General features: G+C 45.3%; 1 protein-coding gene across 3 annotated transcripts in view; it reads right to left on the reverse strand.

Annotated features, from left to right (window-relative positions):
- GSG1L (GSG1 like) overlaps positions 1-20,873 on the reverse strand; it is a 271,431-nt gene that overhangs the window by 32,861 nt on the left and 217,697 nt on the right. For all 3 annotated transcript variants that reach the window (XM_064362883.1, XM_064362882.1, XM_021672327.2), the window contains 2 exons: positions 18,856-18,967; positions 2,395-2,562 (listed from right to left, as the gene is read on the reverse strand). In XM_064362883.1, coding sequence (XP_064218953.1) covers positions 2,395-2,562; positions 18,856-18,967 — 280 coding nt within the window. The remainder of the gene's footprint in view (positions 1-2,394; positions 2,563-18,855; positions 18,968-20,873) is intronic.

Below are 20,873 nucleotides of genomic sequence, written 5' to 3' on the forward strand. Positions count from 1 at the left end.
AGGGATGGAAAGGAGGCCGATGTGGCTGGGAAAAGACACAGTATCAGGATGAGAGAGGTATCTGTAACGGCAGGGTGCCTGTGTGGGCCACCCCACCCCATGGCCTGCCATGCTTCTCTTCTCACCAAAGCCCTCCCAAGTGCCCCACAGGGAGTCCAGCTCCTCAGTGCTGCCCCACCCTGCAGCCTCCTGTCCCTCTCCCCCTCCTCGTCCTCTGCCGAGCCCTGAGGATGTGCAGTGATGCCTTCCCTGCCACTGAAAGGCATTAATGCCCATCTCCTTCAGCTCCCCCATAAGTAGGCCCTGTGGTAAGGATTTAGGTACAGGTAGTTTTCTTGAAGGGAGGCAGTTCCAGGAAATATGGGTTGGGGAGAGGGGAGGTGTGACAGGGAAGGGACAGAGCCAGTAGAGGATGTGACAGAGGCTGATCCCTGCTAAGGGCACCTGGGGCCCAGTTCCACGGCAAAGCATGCCCCAGGCCATTTTGCAACCAAAGGTGGGAAGCTGGGTCTTCATCCACCAACACCCACCAACTCCTGACAGCATCAGTCTCCTGGGCATTCCAGTAGGCCCCATGTGTTGGGCAAGGCAGACTCTGGGGTCAGAGAGGGTCCTCAAGGCTGAGAGTCACATGAACTTGTGAGAAGCCCCCAGCCTGTGCATGAACCGTGAGTACTGAGCAGATCTGTCCAGGGCATGCATAACTGCACCTGCATGGACTCGAGAGGCTGCCTGGGTTGAATCCGGGGCTGCCTCTTCCATCTGGGTGGCCTGATCCTGAAGCATTGCCAGCTCTGATTTTCTTCAGTCTAGGAAAGAGCCACGCAGACTTGGGGCCCAACTCCTCCTCCATCACTGTGCAACCTTACATAAGTGTCTTAACTTCTCTGAGCCTCAGTTTTCCTCATCTGTAAAAAGGGGCTAATAGTCCTAATTGCATAGTGAGGTCTTAAGGATGAAATGAAACGCCTGGGCACAGGGCCTGGCACACAAGTCATGTTCCATAAATGGCAGTTATGATGGCTGACTCTGACCTGAGGTTGCCGTTCTATATCCCCTCTCTCAAGAGGAGAGACTGGGAGCATGGGGACTCCAGGCCAGATCAGCCATTCGCGGGTACCTCTACGTACTGCTTCTGACCGGGATAGGCCTGGGAGGCAGACGGAGCTCAGAGAGAGTAACATAGGCTGTGATTCTGCAAGACCCGCCACAAACACTGGCACAGCAGCTCTAGGGATGTGGACTGAGCTAAGGGCAGGAGCCCCTGACAGCCCAGAAGAGACTGAGGCAGCTAGCAGGGCGTAGGTTGGCACTAGGTTGGAGAGTGGTAGTGGCAGCTGGCCCTGGGTAGGGGCCAGCTCTGGGTAGAGCCAGGAGGAGAGCAGTACCGAATGAGGTGGACACAGAAGCAACAGTGAACTCACCCCCTGGAGGGAGGGCTCAGAAATTTCAGCTTTCAGGCTGTTGATGCTCTCTCTGAGTGGCTTCATCAGAAGAAGGTGTCTGGGAGGAGTTCTGCCTAAGGATATCTCCAGCTTCTGAAATCCTGAAATTCATCCAGCCAGCCAACTGCCTGTCTGTCCTTCCACTCATACCTACTCATCTATACCTCTGCCTACCTACTTATCAATTCTTTCATCCAGCCATTCATCCAACTACCCACCCACCACTCAACCATCCATCCATCCACCTACCCATCCACTCACTCACTCATCTATCCATTTACCTACCCATCCACCAACACACCTATCCATCCGTCCATCCATCCATCCATCCATTCATCCATCCACCTGTCTACCCATCCATCCATCCATCCATCCACCTGTCCACCCACTCATCCATCCATCCACCCATCCACCACCCACTCACCTGTCCACCCATCTATCTATCCATCTACCCACCCACTGTTTATTGTCACCTCCTCTGTTCCCAGCTGGACTCTGAAGACTCGGGTGATTACATGTAGTTCCTGACACTGAGAAGCCATTCTCCTCCTGCAGCCATCACCAGTCCCACAACTGGGTCCTCTTTTCACTCAATGCCATGACAGAGCCCAAGAAGGAAACCTTGGTTCAGTCTCTTTATCACAGTTCCATGAAGCATAGGACCAAATGGCAAACACTCAAACTTGGTTCCCTTCTGGGTTTCTCATGCTTTGATCACATAAGCCCAAGGCAACCTCATGACCCATAAAACATTAAAATGTCCCAGAAATTCCGACATAGTCGTGTCCAAACTCTGCCTCACTCAGCCTGCCCCTTCTGCCTCCCGCCTCCATAACCCCTCTGTCATGCCATTCACTCCAGTTTTTGACTAGGGCCCGGTGGCCACTGAGGCCAGGCCATGGGCTTTAGAGTCCCCATGGTGGCCAGAGGTAACCCCCTGTGCACTGACCTCTCCCGGAAGTACTTGATGGCCTCGGGGTCTATGAAGGTCGGCTCCTCCCGGTAGCCCTGCTCAAAGACCTTGCGCTTGTGCCGGAACTCAATGACCGTCTTGGTGTAGGAGTTGAGCGTGGTGACAGAGGCTGCCATGCAGCAGGTAAAGGAGCCCCACGCCAGGCTGCCAAGAGATCAGGAGAGAGATGCCATGGTGAGGGTGGGCAAGGGACAGGAAACATCCCCCACCCACCAAACATTCATTCATCCCTGCATGGCTGCCTCTTCCTCTGGTACCTCAGCAGGTACTGCCATAGAGAAGGACAAGACTTGGTCCCTGCCCCACTCACAGTCTGGGAGACAGAGAATTATCTGCACATTGTGATGCAGATGTAAGTTACCCAGAATACAGCAACACTTATGGGTCTGGTAGGAAGAGTGAGAGTTGGCCAGGGGAAAGGGCATTCCAGGAGAAGGAATATTGTATGCAAAGGCATGGAGGCGTCAGACAGCAGGGAATGTTCCACAAACTGTGGGAGGTTTGGGGAGCAGAAGTGAGAATGCATGAGGAGATTAGCTGGAGTTGGTGATGGAGAAGGAGATGGGGCAGACACCCTAAAAGCCCATTTTTCATGAAAGTTGTTACCTTTGTTCATATATGACCCTTAAGTTAAGAAAGTTAAGTTACTTTTGTTCATATATGACCCTGGGAAAGATGCTAACCCTTTGTTTCACATTCCTCATGCCTATTTTTTTTTAAAGACAGAGAGTTGCTCTGTTGCCCAGGTTAAAGTGCAATGGTGCGATCACAGCCTACTGCAGCCTCAACCTCCTGGCTCAAGTGATCCTCCCACCTCAGCCTCCCAAAATACCAGGATTATAGGTATGTGCCACTGCTCCCAGCATCTCCTCATGTTCATTGTAATGGACAATAGTGCTACCTCACAGGGTGGTAATGGACAATAGCACTACCTCATAGGGTTGTTACAAGGTTTAAAGGAGATGATCCACTGAAAACACCTTAGAATAGTATCGAGCACATAGTAAGCACTCAAGAAAGTCTTGCTGTCATTATTATCATTAATATTAACATCTTCAACACCCACTTCTGTATGACTTGGTTTGTAAACTCTCCCCCTGAGAGAGGAGATTATAATGACCTGCTTGGCTCTCTCCTCTCCAACTTTCTTTTCAGCTGAGACTTTTGGCAGCCTTCACTTGATGTACGTGCTGAGCCCAGCCCAAACCTGGAGAATCTGTCCTAACCACACTTGGAAAGGTAGGAAGGGTGGAGCTAGGAGACTCAGCTGACCCAGTTCCAGTTCTAGTAATGGACTGCCTGATTCCTCCGATTGAGACTATGCATTCAACATTTAGTACCATGAGTGGGGTTCCTGCCTGGCCTCAGTTACATCTGGCCTGGTGCCTAGATCCCTGTTCTTCAGTCTCTGCCTTGGTAACTGGTTTCCTCCAAATCAGGGACTTGGTTTTGCTATTCCAACCCTGCACTGCCTGGGAGCTCCAGGCCTCCCTTGCTGCCAGCCCACCCAGCTGGTCTCTGAACATCATCACCACCCCTACATTCCTCATGGTCAATGAAGCCCACTGTCTGTACTCACTGTTTTTCCCTTTGACAGCCTCTGAGTACCCCAGAAGGAAAGCAAGGAAAAAATCTGAGGACTCAGCCTTTCTCAAAGGGATCCTCAAAAGGGTCATCTATTTCCCTTAACACCAAACCCATTAATAGAGTTCCCCTGTTTCCTTCATAATAAGGAGCGGATGTACATCTTCCAGAAGCCCTTAGTGTCTGTAATAGACAGCTTTAGGGTATCAGCCTGGCCCCTCTAAGAGCTTCCCTGTCCACAGAAGTGTCCAGCATGTTACTTACCACCCCCCACCATTCATAGATGACTAGATAAGGGCTGACCATCTGGCCAATGCTAGTCCAATCAGATACTCTCTTGAGCAACAAAGCTGAAGATTCTACTTCAACCTGGGATGTCTCTTTGGCATAATGGAAACTCAGACCCTGAAGATGGAGAATGAACAAGTAGGCGTTTTCTGGATTCTATGAGTATGGAATATGTTGGTTCTCCCTGACCATCAGCCATTCTTGCTTGTGGTAACTGTACTCCGATTCTGTTAAGGGATCACTCCTTCCTTCTTCTCAGGCCATTTGGTTTGCGTGGGGCTGGCCCCAACCCCAACCTCTAAGTGAGCACATGACCTTGGCCTGGCTAATGAAAATGATGCTTTTCTCTGGTCATAGTAGTTGGTTGGGGGATGGGCGCATGACCCAAGTCAGGTAAATGAGACTCAACCCCTGGACTTGGCTAAAGCTACTGGGAAACAAAGCTCATCTTTCTTCTGTGGTGCTAAGCGGGTGAGATTTGAGCCAGGAGTTGCAGGGGATCCTCTTGCCACCACCCAAGAGAATGAAATTGACCCGAAAGAAAGCAGAGCCATGAAAAGGGGCTGGATTCCTGAGCTGAAGCCGTTACCCCTGGACTTTTCAATCATGGAAGTCTCAATTTCTTTTTTATTTTCTTTGATTATTTTTCTACCCTGAAGCCAGTTTGAATTGGGTTTCTGTCATTAGGAATCAAAGTTATTATATGTTTACTTGCTATAAATTATCTTCTTTTGTATGAGTTAGTTTTGTTGTGAATATCTAGTCTCTACGGCCAAGGATCTTAAGGGTGACTAACTATGACTCAACTCTGAATGCCCAGTCAGAGGACAGAGCAGAGGATTCTCAAACTAAGGGCCTAAGCAAAGAAAAATACCCTGCAGGAATGGTGGAGTCCAATGACTTTGTGTATGGAGGGGAGCTTCCCTGGCGAGGGAGGGGGTTTGCTAGAGCCCAGGGGCCCCAGAAACAGATGCTATGTGGTAGAGTAGAGCTAGACAGGCAATGGCTGGACAGGCACAAAGTCAGACTGACCCAGAAGAAATGCCTACATCCCCACCTTTCCATCTACTTTACATGCAAGATCTTTTCTCAAATAACATGTTGCCCTGAGCTTGATTCCTCAGGCTCTCTGCATTCCAGCCCCATGGCCTCTTTTCCACTCCTCAAAAACCCAAAGCTCATTCCCAACCCTACCTCCCCCTTTGCCTTCCCTCCCTCTGGAATCCTTGGACTCGCTACATTCCAAGCTTTTCCCAGGCTCTGCCCAGTTGGTCCCTTCTCATCTGTGAATGTCACCCCTTCCTCACTGGACATTTTCTGTCTCCCATCTCTAAGAAGCTCCCTCTCTGTCATTCTGTATCACATGCCCCTGCTTAGTTTCATCACAGCCCTCATCACATCCTGCAATTCTCTTTATCTTTTTTTCCTTTCATTTATTTACTGTTTTTAAATCAAATTTTTCCTTTTAAGATTATTACGGATTCACAAACAGCTGTAAGAAATGAGACAGAGAGAGATCCCAGGTACCTTTCAGCCAGTTTCTCCCAATGGTAAACTCTTGCAAAACTAGTGTAATATAATATTACAACATCACAAGCAGGATATCGATACTGATACAGTCAAAATACAGACCAAGGATCTCTTATGTGCCATTTATAGCTACAGCCACTTCCCTCCTGCCCTCCCACAGATCCTGTCAGCCACCTGTTCTTCGTTTCACTAATTTTATCTCTTCAAGTATTTTACATAAATAAAATCATACAGGAGTATGTATGGTATTGGCTTTATTTTTCAGCCAACATAATTATCTGGAGAATCATCCAAGTTGCTGTGTGCATCAGTAGTTTGTTCCTTTATGTTGCTAAATACAGTATTCCTGTCTGCAATGTGTGAGTTTCTCCACAATCTCACCAGAATATGGTGGTGTCACTATTTTTTATTTTAGCTATTCTGATACATGTGTAGTAATATCTCATTGTGGCTTTAATTTGCACTCCCCTAACAGCTAATGGGGTTGAACAACTTTTCACTTATTTATTTGCTATCTGTATATAGTCTTTGGCAAAATGTCTGTTAGTGTTTTTTGCCCACTTTCTAATTGGATTGTTTCGTTATTGTTTACTACTGAGTTTTTAAAGGTCTTTATGTATCCTAGAGATTAGTTCTTTGTTAGAAATGTGGTTTACAAATATATTCTCCCAGTCTACAGCTTTGTCTTCAACCTCCTAATAAGATCTTTTATGGACCAAAAGTATTTACTGTTGATGAAATACAATTAATCCATTTTTCATTTTATGTGTTTGATATCAAATATAAGAACTATTTGCCTAGCCCTAGATTCCAAAGATTTTCTCTTATCCTTCTAAAATTTTACAGTTTTTACATTTTATACTTAAGTGTGTGATCCATTTTAAATTAATTTTTGCAAGGGGTGTGCAGTTTAAACTAAGACTGTTTATTTTTGCTAGTGAATCTCCAATAGCTGCAGCACCATTTGTTGAAAAGGCCATTTTCTGCGAAATCACCCCCCCACACACACACCACACACTCACATTACAGTAAACTGATTTGTAACTTTGTCAAAAATTAGTTGGGCATGTCTGTATTGGTCTATTTCTAAGTTATCTATTTTTTTCGTTGATCCATGGCCTATCCTCCCACTAATATCACACAGTCTGGATTACTATAGCTATACAATAAGTTCTGAAATTGAGTACTCTAATTCATCTTGCCTTATTCTTTTTCAAAATTGTTTTAGAAATTATAATTCATTTGCCTTTCCATATAAATTTTAGAAGACTTTTCTCTATATCTACAAGAAATGTTTCTGAGATTTTGATAGAAATTGTATTAAACGTATTTACCAACTTCAGAATTGATGTCTTCACTATATATTGAGTATTCTGATCCATGAACATAGTATATCTATTCATTTACTTAGATCTTCTTTGATTTCTTTCATTGGTATTTTTCTATGGTTTTAGTGTTTTCAGTGTACAAGTCTTGTAAGTGTTTTGTTAGATTTATGCCTAAGTATTTCACTTTTTTAGTATAAATGATATGTATTTCTAATTTTGTTGACCAAATGTTGTTAGTTTATAAAAATACAATTGATTTTGTATTTTTACCTTGTATCCTAAGACAGCACTAAACTTATTTATTAGGTCTAGGCATTTTTTTTGGCCAATAACTTTAATTATAACATCCACAAATAGGTATAGTTTATTTCTATTACAATCTGTATGCCTTTTATTTTCTTTTTATGTCTTGTGTCTTGCATGTATTTCATATCTTACTTCTAGTTAGAACTTCCAGAACTATGTTGAATAATAGTGGTGTTCCCAATCTTAGAGAGAAAACAGTCTTTCAACATTAAGTATAATGATAGCTGCAGATGTTCTGTAGATAGTCTTTATCAAGTTGAGGAAGCTCCTCTTTATTCTTAATTTTCTGAGAGATTTTTTGAAAGTATGAATCAATGTTGAATTGTGTCAAATGCTTTTTCTGTATCAATTGATATGATCATGTGATTTTTTTTCTGCTTTAGCCTGTTAATATGGTGAGTGACACTGATTTTTCAAATGTTGAAGCAACCATAATTCCTAGAATAAACCCCAATTATCATGATGTATAATTATTTTTATATATTTCTGGCTTCTATGCTATTGTTTTGCTCAGGATTTTTACATCTATATTCATGGGGGCTCTTAGTCTGTGGTTCTTTGCACTATCTTTGTCTGGTTTTAATATCAGGATAATGTTAGCTTCATAAAGTGAATTGCAAAGTTTTCTCTCCTCTTCTATTTTCTGAAAAAAAAAAAGTGCTAATTCTTATTTAAATATTTGGTGGAATGTTTCAGTAAAACCATCTGGACCTGGAGATTTCTGTTTTGAAAGTTTTTATTTATAAACTCAATTTCCTTAGTAGTTATAGGAATATTCAAATTACTTATTTCACATTTGGTAAGTTGTGGCACTTTGTGCTTTTAGAAAAATTGATCTATTTCATCCAGACTGTCAAATTTATGTGTGCAGAGTTGTCTGTAGTATGCTTTTACTATATTTTTGATGTCCTCAAAGTCTGCAGCAACATCCTCTGTTTCATTCCTGACACTGGCATTTTGTGTTATCTCCTCTGTCCTCCCTCTCTGTCACTTTTGCGAGAGGTTTGTCAATTTTACCTTGTCAAAGAACCAGCTTTTTTTGTTTCAATTGTACTGATTTTTGCTCATCTTTCTTCTTCTTGCTTTGGGCTTATTTTGCTCTTCTTTTTCTAGGTTTTTGGGATGAGAGCTTGCTTGATTTGAAACATTTCTCAATTAGATCGTATTGGTTGATGATGTTGAGTTCTTTAATATCTTTGGTGATTTTCCATTTGATTGTTCTATGAATTGTTGAGAAGGCTATGTTGAAATCTCTAATTATAGTTGTGAATTTTCCCATGTCTCCTTTCAGTTATGTTAGTTTTTCCTTTACAGATTTTCAGCTCTGTTGTTTGGTGGATACATATTTAGGATTGCAATGTCTTCTTAGTGGATTGACTCTTTTGTTATTATTTAATATCTATTTCTGGTCAATTTATTTGCCTGAGTCTACTTTATCTAATATTAATATAGCTAGTCCTGCTTTCTTTTGATTAATGCTTACATGACATATGATTTTCATCCTTTTACTTTCAGTCTATCTATCTCGTCATACTTAAATTGAGTTTCTTGTAGACAGCACATAGTTTTGGGTCATGTGTTTTAAATCCACTTGGTCAATTTCTGACTTTTAATTGGTGTATTTAAACCATTTACATTTAAACTGATTATTTATATAGTATGGCTTAAGCCTGCCAACGAATTTTGTTCTTTTCTGCTTGTTCTGTTTTTTGTTTCTCTCTCTTTTTAAATTTCTTTCCTATGGGTTTCTTGAACAGTTATTAGAATTCCATTTTGATTTATCTATAGTGATTTTGAGTGTATCTCTGCATATAGCTTTTTTAGTGGTTGCTTTGGGTCTTACATCATATATACATAACTAATCACAGTCTACTGGGGCCAACATTTAAGTAAAGCATAGAAATCTTGGCTCCTTTTGTGATCCTTTACCTTCCTTCATTTATAATATAATTGTCTTAAATATTTCCTCTGTATACATTTAGAATCACATCAGACTATAATATGATTTCTGCGTCAACCCTCAAACATAATTTAGAAAACTCAAAAGGAGAAGTAAACTTTCTCTTTCCATTTTTCATTCATTCTTTTTTATATTCAAAACTTCTCTTTTTAAAGTTTCCATTTTGTCTAGAGAATTTCCTTTAATCTTTCTTTTAGTATACGTCTGCTGGCAACAAATTTCTTAGTTTTTCTTCATCTGAAGATGTCGTGATTTCTCCTTCATTTCTAAAGTATATTTTTGCCACAGATAGAATTCTGAGTTGATAGTTCTTTTCTTTCAGCATTTTCATTTTCTTTTTCTTTAAAAATGTTGTGCCACTTCCTTCTAGCCTCCATGATTTCTGATGCAAAATCCACTGTTGCTTGAATTTTTTTCCCTGTAGCTAGGGAGGATGTTATTCTCTCACTGTTTCCATTTTTTTTAAACTTCAGTTATTTTCCAAATTTAACTGTGATGTGTCTTGGTATGGATTTCTTTGAATTTATACTATTTTAGAGATTCATTCAGCTTTTGGTTCCGTAGGTTTATGTCTTTTACAGGATTTGGGAAGTTTTCAGCCATTATTGAATTCAGTGCTTTGTCCAGTCCCGCCCTCGTTCTCCTTTTCTTCTGGGGCTCCAATATTATATTCTTTGTTATAGTTCCAGAGGTCCTAAGGCTCTGTACATTTTTTAAAAGTTTATTTCTCTCTGTTGTTTAAATTAAACGATTTCTATTGTCCTATCTTCAAGTTCATTGATTCTTTTCTTTGTCCCTTCTATTCTGCTGTTGAGCCCAACCACTAAGCTTTCTATTTTGGTTACTGTATGTTTTAGTTTTAAAGTTGCCATTTGGTCCTTCTTTCTATCTTCTGCTTCTTTCCTGAGACTTTCTATTTTTCCAAGGGTGTTTGCAACCGCTTGTGGAAGAATTTTTATGATGATTTCTACCATTTCTGTCATTTCAGCATTGGGATCTATTGATTATCTTTTATCGTTCAGGTTGAGAGCTTGCTGATTCTTGACATGGCACGTGATTTTAATTGCAACCTTGATATTTGGGGTAGTTTTTGAGACTCTGGGTCTTGTTTAAACCTTTTGCTCTAGCTGGCTTCCTTTCACATCATTCTGGCAAGATGGCTCTGGAGAGGTGGGGACTCTGCCCAGTTACTTCACGGTAGGGACAGAAGTCTAGGCTTCCAACTGGGCAAGTGTATTAGTCCGTGTAATTTATAAAGGAAAGAGGTTTAACCAACTCATAGTTCAGCGTAGCTAAGGAGGCCTCAGGAAACTTACAATCATGGCGGAAGGCAAAGAGGAAGCAGGCGCCTTCTTTACAAGGCTACAGGAAGGAGAAGTGCCAAGTAAAGGGGGACGACCCCCTTATAAAACCAGCAGATCTCGTGACAACTCACTCACCATCACAAGAACAGCATGGGGAAACCACCCCCGTGATTTATTTACCTCCACCTGGTCTCTCCCTTGACACATGGGAATTACAGGGATTACAATTCAGGATGAGATTTGCGTGAGGACACAAAGCCTGACCATGTCAGCCGCCATTGACATTCAAGATGGAGATGGTTCCTGGTTCTTACCAGGTGACGGTGAGATTGAGAGTTCCGACTCCCCATTAGACCTCTACTGATACCTGGCTGGGAGGAGCCGGGAGCCTCATCACTGCTCCCCACATATCACTGACACCAAGGGGAGGGAAATAATCTTATTATGACAAGGCGGTGGCAAAAATCCTGACTCTCCACTAGTTCTCCTCTGACACAATCCCTGCAGGGAGGGAGAGGAGCACCTCGTTACTGCCCAGCAGAGGTGAAAGTCCACCTGGTGATTGTCACCAAAATCTAAGCACCCATTCCCTTGCTGGCATGGGTGAGAGTGAAGCCACAGTTTTTTCTTTTCTGTAATGTGTGACTGGTGTAGTGCAGTTATTGCTAAATGTTTTCTGTCTCAGTGGGCTGACCCTTTCTTGGTCCTTTGGCTAGAGAAAGCAGACTTTAGTTGGGGCTTTTTTTCTGTTCTTTTGGAATGTCTGAATTGCTGACTTCTTCAGCTCCAAATCTGGGATATATAACACAAAAAGAACTCAGCAATGTGTTGTTTCTTGGTCCCTAACCAGCCTACTGTCTTATTCCCTCCTTTCAGAGTCTTCTGATGTCTGTTTTATCTTTAATGTCCAAAGATTTTAATTGCATTGAGCAGGAGGAATAGGGAGAGGTATGTCTACTCTGTCTTCTCAGAAGTGGAATCTTTAGTGTTCGTTTTTAGATTATCTCCTCTTCTACCCAGAATGCCAGCTTCATGAAAATGGGAGCTTTGTTCACTTTACTACTATCCCTTAGCAACTAGAACAGTGCCTGGCACATAGTAGGTGCTCAGTAAATACTTGTGGAATGAATGGATAAACGAAGATAAAATAAAAACAAACAGAAAAAGACAGTTATGAAAAACGCTGCTCTGGTTTTAGCGTGGGTGAGAGGCTATATCCATGAGCCTTCATCTCCCCGTTCCTCTCATCCCCCAGGTCCCCTGGGTGCCCACAAAATACACAGTTTGAAAACTTTGCAGCCAGAACACCTGCTGGTTTTAGCAGCTTGCACTTCTGAACTGGCACAGGGAGCTGCGTGGGTGACTGGCCTGGTTTTCAGAGCCAAGAGCAGATCAGACCCCATGGGGCGGAAAGGGGAGGGTGGCAATGGGGGCTGTCAATTCTCTCTCCTCTGGGAGTGGGAGGGGCAGTGGCAGAGGGACACAGAAGGAGCAGATTTAGAGACACATGGACAGCATCTTGCATTCTACTCCAGGCCCTGCCCAATGGGGAACGGATCACTAAGGAAGGCTCCCCTGGCTGCCTGGAGACCAGAGGGGTACAGATCCACCATGTGAGGCAGGGCTGGGGGCAGAGGCATCATCCAGACCACCCTCAGGGCCCAAGAGCTGATGGGACTGGGAGCTAGACAGTAGCAGGCTCTGAGGGCCCAGCTGGTCCCTCCATGGCCCGCAGGGCACCCTTGGGCAGCCACATCCCTTTCCCCAACCCTGGTCTTACAGCAAAGAAGGCCATAGCCACCTGCCTCAGGCAGATGAGTAAGGGCAAACTTCCTGCTGATCACACAGCCTCTCAGCAGTGACATCAGCATACATACACCCTCTCCAGTTGTCTTAGGAGCCAAGGCTCTCATAGGGTCACAGCAGCAGACTCAACGCCTTAAGGGATCAGCCTGCTGGAATACCAGCTAAGCCCTGCATACAGGGAAGGGGCCATCTGGGGTCCCCAGAGAGGAAAGGGGCTGGTCTGCTGTTTCCACATAGTCATGCAGACTAGAAAGGAGGGAGAGACAGCAGAGAGGCCTGTATTCCACATGGACAGGACCTCAGAAGCAGAAAGGGGCCACTAGAACAGGAGTGAGAACCCTCCCTGGACCTGGCCCAACTCGCTATTCTCTTGCTGTGTGACATCAACCAAATTGCTTAATTTCTCTGGGCCCTCCAGCTCTTATAATCTTCCACACCATGATGTCCCACTATCCTCAGTCTGCAGAGATAAGAATGCTTGAGATAAGATTTCACTACGTGTGCTGGAGTAGAAGAAGACCTTTTTCCATTTCTCTCTATTCTGATCAAATGCAAAACAGAAGCAGAAAGTGCAGGGCTAGCTTTCCACACTCCTGCCATCACCAGGAAAGCCGACATTCCAAGCAGGGGCCACAGACTCAAATTCCTGCAGGGTCAGGCGGACCATGACTAAGTGAGGAAGTGTGGGGAAGTGTAAGGCAATAGGGCGTGGTGGAGACTGGGGTAGCTGGAGACCAGATGCCCATCTAAAGGTGCAGTCATTCTCAGCCTTACCTGGTGGCAAGGCTGGTTAGGCAGGAACAGATCTTCCAGTGATCATAAACCAGAAACCTGGACTTTTATGTAGAAGTTTTACCATTTTAGATGTTGGAAATAAATACAAACTTTTTTTTTTTTTTTGAGACAGAGTCTTACTCTGTCACCCAGGCTGGAGTGCAGTGGTGTGACCTCAGCTCACTGCAACCTCCACCTCCCAGGTTCAAGTGATTCTCCTGCCTCAGCCTTCCAAGCAGCTGGGACTACAGGCACACACCACCACGCCCAGCTAATTTTTGTATTTTTAGTAGAGATGGGGTTTCACTATATTGGCCAGGCTGGTCTCAAACTCCTAACCTTGTGATCCACCCGCCTCGGCCTCCCAAAGTGCTGGGATTACAGGCGGGAGCCGCTATGCCTGGCCACAAATACAAACTTTTATAAGACACAATGGCAGGCCTAAGAAAACACCTGCAGGCTGGGTTCAGCCCCTGGCTTCATGCAGTTGACAGCATCCAAGGCTAATTGTGTGACTTTCAACCTGTTTCCTGGTCCTTAAAGCAGGGATGGCAGCTCCTCTCCTGGAAACCAGTGACATGAGCAGACAGCTCAGGGCTTGTAAAGTGCTTCTCACTGTGCACAGCACAAAGTAGGTGTTGTAACCTTAGTCTTTTTTTTTTTTTTTTTTTTTTGAGACAGAGTCTCCAGCCCAGGCTGGAGTGCAGTGGCATGAACACGGTTCACTGCAGCATCACCCTCCAGGGCTTGAGTAACTCTCCCACTTTAGCTTCCTGAGTAGCTGGGACTACCGATGTGCACCACCATACCCAGCTAATCTTTTCTTTTCTTTTAGAGATAGGGTCTGGCTATGTTGCCCAGACTGGTCTTGAACTCCTGGCCTCTCCCATCTTGGCCTCCCAAGGTGCTTGGATTACAGATAAGCCACTTTGCCTGGCCCCAACCTTAATCTTATCCCACCTGGTTCCTGCCTCCTTAAGCCAAACAGCCGCTTGGGCGCCCACCAGGGTCCTGCCCTGACCTCGTTACAGGTAGAGATTGCTGACACTCAGTGCCAAAAGGAGGAGTAGGCAGAAGGGCTCGCACTCGCCGAGCACACTCTGTGCTGAGTGCTCCACACGCATTGATTCACTTGCTCTTCATGTTGGTTACTGGGCTCCAAAGCCCGCCTCCAGGGAGCCACACCTCCTGTGGTTCACGCCCCCCCTTGCAGCTGGCCCTGTCACTTGCTCTTAACCAACAGAATGCAGCAGGAGTGACACTGTGTGACTTCCGAGGCTGGCTCATACAGACCCTGTGGCTTCCACCTGGGTCTCCTGGAACACTCAGTTTTGAGATAACCTCCCCAGGGACCCAGCCTCCATGTTGTGTGAAGCCCCTCCAGCCGCCAGCCAGGCCAGCCAGCACCAGCTGCCAGAGTTGTGAGGGGCCACCTTGGAGGTCCACCCCAGCCATGCCCCAGACGACCTCAGCCCCAGCTGACGTCCAACTGAAGCTTTGGGGAAGACCCCAGCAAGTACCGCCCAGCTGAGCCCCGTCCACTCCAAATACAAGAAAAATAAGAATACATTTTTACTAGTTACTGTTATTACTACATAATAATACATTTTTACTAGATTTGGGGGTGATGTGTACACCTCAACAGAGAACTAGAACACAATTCAAGAGAACCCCATGAGGTGGAAATTTAGGCTGTCCCATTTTCCAGCTGAGGACACAGAGGAACAGAGGAAGTAAGTGGCTTGGTCAAGGTCCATGGCTGGTGAGAGGCAGGGGCAGGATCTGAACCGGAACTGATTCCACAGCCACACCCTCAACTGCCCCTCTGCACTGCCATGGTGGCCCAGTAGTGTGTGTTGGGGTGAGACTTGAACCCTGGGCTGTGAGACTCTTAACCATGAGGACTTTCAACTTCTTGCAAAGGTGTCCCTCCAAGAAGCTGGCACTCAAAAGGCTTTGAGCTCCTCAAAACTCCTCCAGCTTCCAGAGCCCCTGCAGCCTGTTCTTCCCTGCTAGGCAGGAAGACAGAGGCCAGTGCCATCTCTTCTCAGAGCTGTTCTCCTCTCCATTACCTGGGGAGGGTGCAGTGGAGGCTCTCGGGCCAGAATTCTGACAAATGGCCTCACACATATTAAATAAGAGAGATGATATGGTGCAGCCCTGGCGAGGCACCAGATGTGAAGGATGAAAAATGGGGCTGATCCATCTTGCAGGTCTCAGTGACAGGGAAAAATGGATCAGCCCTAATAGGGGCTGCACTCTGGGCCCGGCCTTTAATAAGTCCGATGGGAATTTGGTGCCCCTTGGGAGGCTGGCCCTGAGGGAGGGAGCAGAGGAGCAGGGCAGAAGGCTCTGGTTTCCAAGGAAAGAATGTTCCCCTGGCTGACACCAGCAGGCTTGACTTAAGACAATGAACACCAGAGGAGAGAGCCATGGCCTTCTGGAAAGGGGGCATGGCGGGAGGAGGCAGTTCCCATCAGGGCATCTGATTCAACTTTTCTAATTCTCAGTATCTGCATATGCAACACGAGGTTACTGCATGTGATAAATTTCATATCAGTAGCATATTGCTCATGTTAAATTTCACATCTGTAGCTTGATATTGCTCGTGTTAAATTTCACATCAGTAGCTTGATATTGCACATGTTAAATTTCATGTCAGTAGCTTGATATTACACGTGTTAAATTTCGCATCAGTAGCTTGATATTGCACGTGTTAAATTTCATATCGATAGCATGATATTGCATGTGTTAAATTTCATATCAGTAGCATGATGTTTCACGTGTTAAATTTCACATCAGTAGCTTGATATTGCATATGTTAAATTTCATATCAGTAGCATGATGTTGCACATGTTAAATTTCATATCAGTAGTGTGATGTTGCATGTGTTAAATTTCATATCAGCAGCTTGATATTGCTCCTGTTAAATTTCACATCAGTAGCAGCAACATAAGAGCTGGTATTTACTGAGCACATACCATGTGTGGAACATCATGGTAAGCACATCCATGAACTCTCTTATTATTACTCATCTCAGAGAGGCTTCCAGTATGGCTCTGGAGCCCGGATGCCTGGGTTTGAATCCCAGCCCTGCCCCTTATAGCTGCATGACCTTGGGCAGGTTACTTCAGTTCTCTGTGTCTCCATGAAATACCTACCTGATTCACGGCACATCAGCACTCAGTAAATCTAAGAGATTATTACACACATGGTCAACACTCACAAATGTTCGTTCCCCTCCTTTGTGCCCTTCTCTAGGTCAGGGAGATGATCTTCCAAGGTCAAGGTCTCAGGAAGGAACTGCTCCAGGGGGAAGCATTGGGTAAAGGGAGGTCAGAACCTCAGCTGGCTTCCCTGGGATTGTTCTACTTAAAGGGACTGGGGCCAGGGTTAATGGGTCAAGGTCCCTTTAAGGCAAATACTTTCAACTTTAAAAGAATAGAGTTGAGCAGAGTGGAGATGGAGCTGGGGTGCCCACTGGACTGGAATTGAGTCTTTTAAAAAATTATAACCATAGTCCCTCCTGTTCTATTCTGAGATGCTCTCTCCAGGTCCTTGGACCTGCTGTTCCCTCTGCCTAGCACCCTATTCCTCCTGTTTTGCCTTTAAAATTCTTCCTGGGGACCAGCCCCACCCAAAGTTGGGTCAATCAATGGCCCTTCCTCTGTGCTCCTGCAGCTGCCTGTGAACTCCCTCCCCCAACACACCTCCTCCCCAGCACCTAGAACAGCTGTCCTGGAGGAAGTACTCAGTGAATATGTGTTAAATAACTGAGTGGATAAATGCTCCCCAACTACCAGCCCCAGATCTGGATACCCTGTGTAGTGAACAACTGTGGTCGCTGTCTTTCCAGCCTGCATAGCCTTCTCCTCCTCTTTCTGTCCAAGGATTTGGGCGGGGCTAATGTCACTCTCTGGACCACGTGACTCGGGTCATTCCAATCTCCCCCAGGGTCTAAATCAATGGTTCAGGTTTGGTCACATGACTTAAGCTAAGCCAATGAAAGTCATAGCCAGGATTTTAATTGGGAATATGGGAAAGAAATCCCATCTCTCTGCTGGTATTGCTACATTTTTAAGATGGAAGTCTGGCATTTCAGCCTGGGTGACAGAGCAGAGACTCTGTCAAAAAAAAAAAAAAAAAAAAAAAGAAGCCTGATGCTGTGTGTTGTGATCATCTATCTTTGCTAGCATTTGGGGAAAAGCTGTTTGAGAATGAAGCCTACACCAATTCAAAGGGAAGAGAGACAAGCTAAGGAGAGAGCATGACTGAGTTCCAGATGAAATCACCTGGTCACCTGGATCCAGCTGTACCTGAAGCAGACTTTGTGGTAGCTCACTCAGCGTCTATTCCATCCATTCATCATTTGAGAGGTTTTGACTCATTCTTTGCTCCAGAGGTGGGCCTGGTCAAGCTAAGGGGATAAGCTCATGACATACCCCCAGCTGTGGCAATGATTAAGGAGAGAGAACATGACCTAAGTCCACCAGAGGGAAGCTTGGGACCCTAATTGATGTTAGAGAAGAAGCCCCTTTTTTCTTACAAAGGAAGGAGGATGCACCAGCCTTAGGAAGAGCTCTCCCCAACAGGGAAACCAGCCCAGCAACAAAGTAAACATGTGGAGGGTGCCAGGCTCAGATGACTACACAGAGGAAGAGAACTCAGCCCTAATGACCTCAGTGACTCTGGATCAAACGTGTCCTGAAATCCACACCATAGCTGTGGTTTTCCTTTCCATGAACCACTGTATGATATCGCCTCACTTAAGACTGATGCGCGTAGGTTTTTCTGTTACAACACAGAGCACCCCGGCTCATCCACCTGGATTTCCCAGTTATACAAACAAATGAACACCCCCTGTTCACTTAAGCTTGGGATTCTATCCCTCATAAGCAAAAGAAGCCTGACTAATCATGCCTTTCATAAGCACACCCTGCTTTGAGGTGCTGACCTATTCCCTGTGTTTGGAGCTGCTCACTGGAGTCCTCCTACCCCATCGGGTCACCCAGAGCCCTCCACAGCTCCCCTAATTTCAGGTCTTCCCAGCTTCCATCTCCAACCTTCCAGAGCATGCCTCTTAGGCAGGGGTTGGCAGAGGGCCAGAGAATAAGTATTTTCGACTTTGTGAGCCATTCAGTCTCTGTCACCACCGCCCAGTGCTGCCATCTCAGTGTTAAAGCAGCCGTGGATAATACACAACAATGAGAGTAGCCGTGTTCCAAGAAAACCTTATTTATGGACATTGAAATTTGAATTTCATGTAATTTTCACATGTCACAAAATGGCATTCCTCTTCCTTTGATTTATTTTCTTAGCATTTAAAAATCGAAAAGCTTGAGGGTTGCACGCAAACAGGTGGTGTGCCAGATTTGACCCACAGGCCCTAGTTTGCCAATTGCTGCCCTGGGGTCTCAAAGCACCTTTGGACTGCAGCCCCTCCAACTTCCCCCATGTCTTCCCCCAACACCCACTGGACTGAACTGCTGAAGTCCCAGCATGCCTTGAGGCTCTGATGCTTAAAGCTGTTCTTGCTCTGATGGTCAAAGTCACTTACCAGAAGGACCACCCGTAGTCCCAGGAATGGGGTCTCCAGTCTTCAGGGCCGAGGCTCACGGTGACCTGGAACACCTGTGTGTACATCATGTGGGCGACCATTCCCAGGAGGCCTGCGGGGCAGGGAGCAGACCAAAGCGTCAGGAAGAGAAGATGGGTTTTCTCTCCACACCCCTACGGCCCCTCTGCTGCCTGCCCGCCTGTGATCACTGTGGAGAACAGGGACCCCTGGGTAACGGAGGTCAGCAGGAACAGAGCTTGGGAGGTCACAGGGGGTAGTTCTCTTTTCTTTCTTTATTTTTTTTTAAAGACAGGGTTTTGCTCTGTTGCCAGGCTGAAGTGCAGTGGCACGATCATAGCTCACCGCAGCCTCCAACTCTTGGGTTCAAGTAATCCTCCCACCTCAGCTGCCTGAGTAGCTGGGACTACAGGCATGCACCACAATGCCTGGCTAATTTTAAAAAAATTTTGTAGGGATGGGGTCTCACTATATTGCCCAGGCTGGTCTCTTAAACTCCTGGGCTCAAGTGACCCTCCTGCCTTGGCTTCCCAAAGTGCTGGGATTACAGGCATGAGGTTGGTAGTTTTCTAAGCTAGGCCAAGGGGCTTGAGTTTGGGCCAGAGGGCAAACGGGAACCCTGAAAAAAATTTAAGCAAAGGGGAGGCAGAGTCAGATCTGTGTACGGATCAGCGAACTCTCTGTAAAGGGCCAGAGAAGTCAATATTTCAGGTTCTGTGGGCCATATGGTCTCTGTTAGAACGACTCAGCTCTGCTGTTGTAGCACCAAAGGAGCTGCAGACAATATGGAAATGAATGGGCATGGCTGTGTTCCAATAAAACTTCATTTACAGAAACAGGCATTGGGCCAGATTTAGCCCACAAGTCTTAGTGGGTCATGAAATCAACTCCATGGATTTTTCTGTTTTTAGCCTGTTACCCAGGCTGGAGAACAGTGGCATGATCATAGCTCACTGCAGCCTCAACCTCCTGGGCTTAAGTGATCCTCCCGCCTCAGCCTCCCAAGTAGCTGGGACTACAGGTACATGCCACTACGCCAGGCTAATTTTTGTATTTTCGTTTTTGTAGAAATGGTGGTCTTCCTATGTTGCTCAGGCTGGTCTCAAACTACTGGGATCAAGCAATCCTCTCACATCAGCCTCCCTAAGTGCTGGGATTAAAGGCTAAATTGTTTAAATTTAAAGCATTTTCCCACATCTAGTAAGAAGCGGGCTGTGGCTGGGGTGGGAGGACCTTTATTTTCTGAGTGTTTTGTAGACCCTCCACTCTTTTAAGACAGAGCAGAGAGAACTGCCTACCTACTAATGGGAGAATGGGGGCCCCAAAAGCCTGTTATATTTCTCTTTGTACTAGTGTGTTTGAGCATTTTTTACATTTATTAACCACTTCTATTTCTTCTTCTTTGAATGTCTGTATCCTCTGTCAATTTTCTGTTTGTTTTTAAAAATCTTTTTCCTTATCGATTGGTAGGAATTCTTTGTATATTCTGAATATTAATCCTGTCTGTTGCATAGATTACATCTTTTAAAAAAAAATTAAGAAACTTTCATTTTTGGAGACAGAGTCTCATTCTGTCACCACACTGGAGTGCAGTGGCTCCATCTGGGCTCACTGCAAGCTTCACCTCCCAGGCTCAGATGATACTTCCACCTCAGCCTCCTGAGTAGCTGGGACTACAAGCATGAGCCACCACACCCATCTAATTTTTGTATTTTTCCTACTTATTTTAAAGGACACCTTTATACCATATTCCAAGTCCCACAAATACATGGGTGCACTTCCTAACTTGTCATTCTGTCCCACGGATCTTTCTGTGTGTTTTTGCATCAGTGCCACACTGTTTTATTCACCATAACTTTACAGTACAATCTGGTTTCTGGAGGGACAAGTCTCTCCTCTTTATTTGCCCAATGCTCAGTCTCTCTGGAATTGTTACCCTGCCCAGAAGCTGTACCCACTCAGAAGGGTGTTGACCCTGTCTTAGTCTTCTGCCAGTTCCT

The sequence above is a fragment of the Aotus nancymaae genome, unplaced genomic scaffold (assembly GCF_030222135.1).
Source record: "Aotus nancymaae isolate 86718 unplaced genomic scaffold, 86718_ANA_hifiasm-v0.15.2.pri h1tg000049l, whole genome shotgun sequence".
Taxonomy (NCBI): Eukaryota; Metazoa; Chordata; class Mammalia; order Primates; family Aotidae; genus Aotus; species Aotus nancymaae.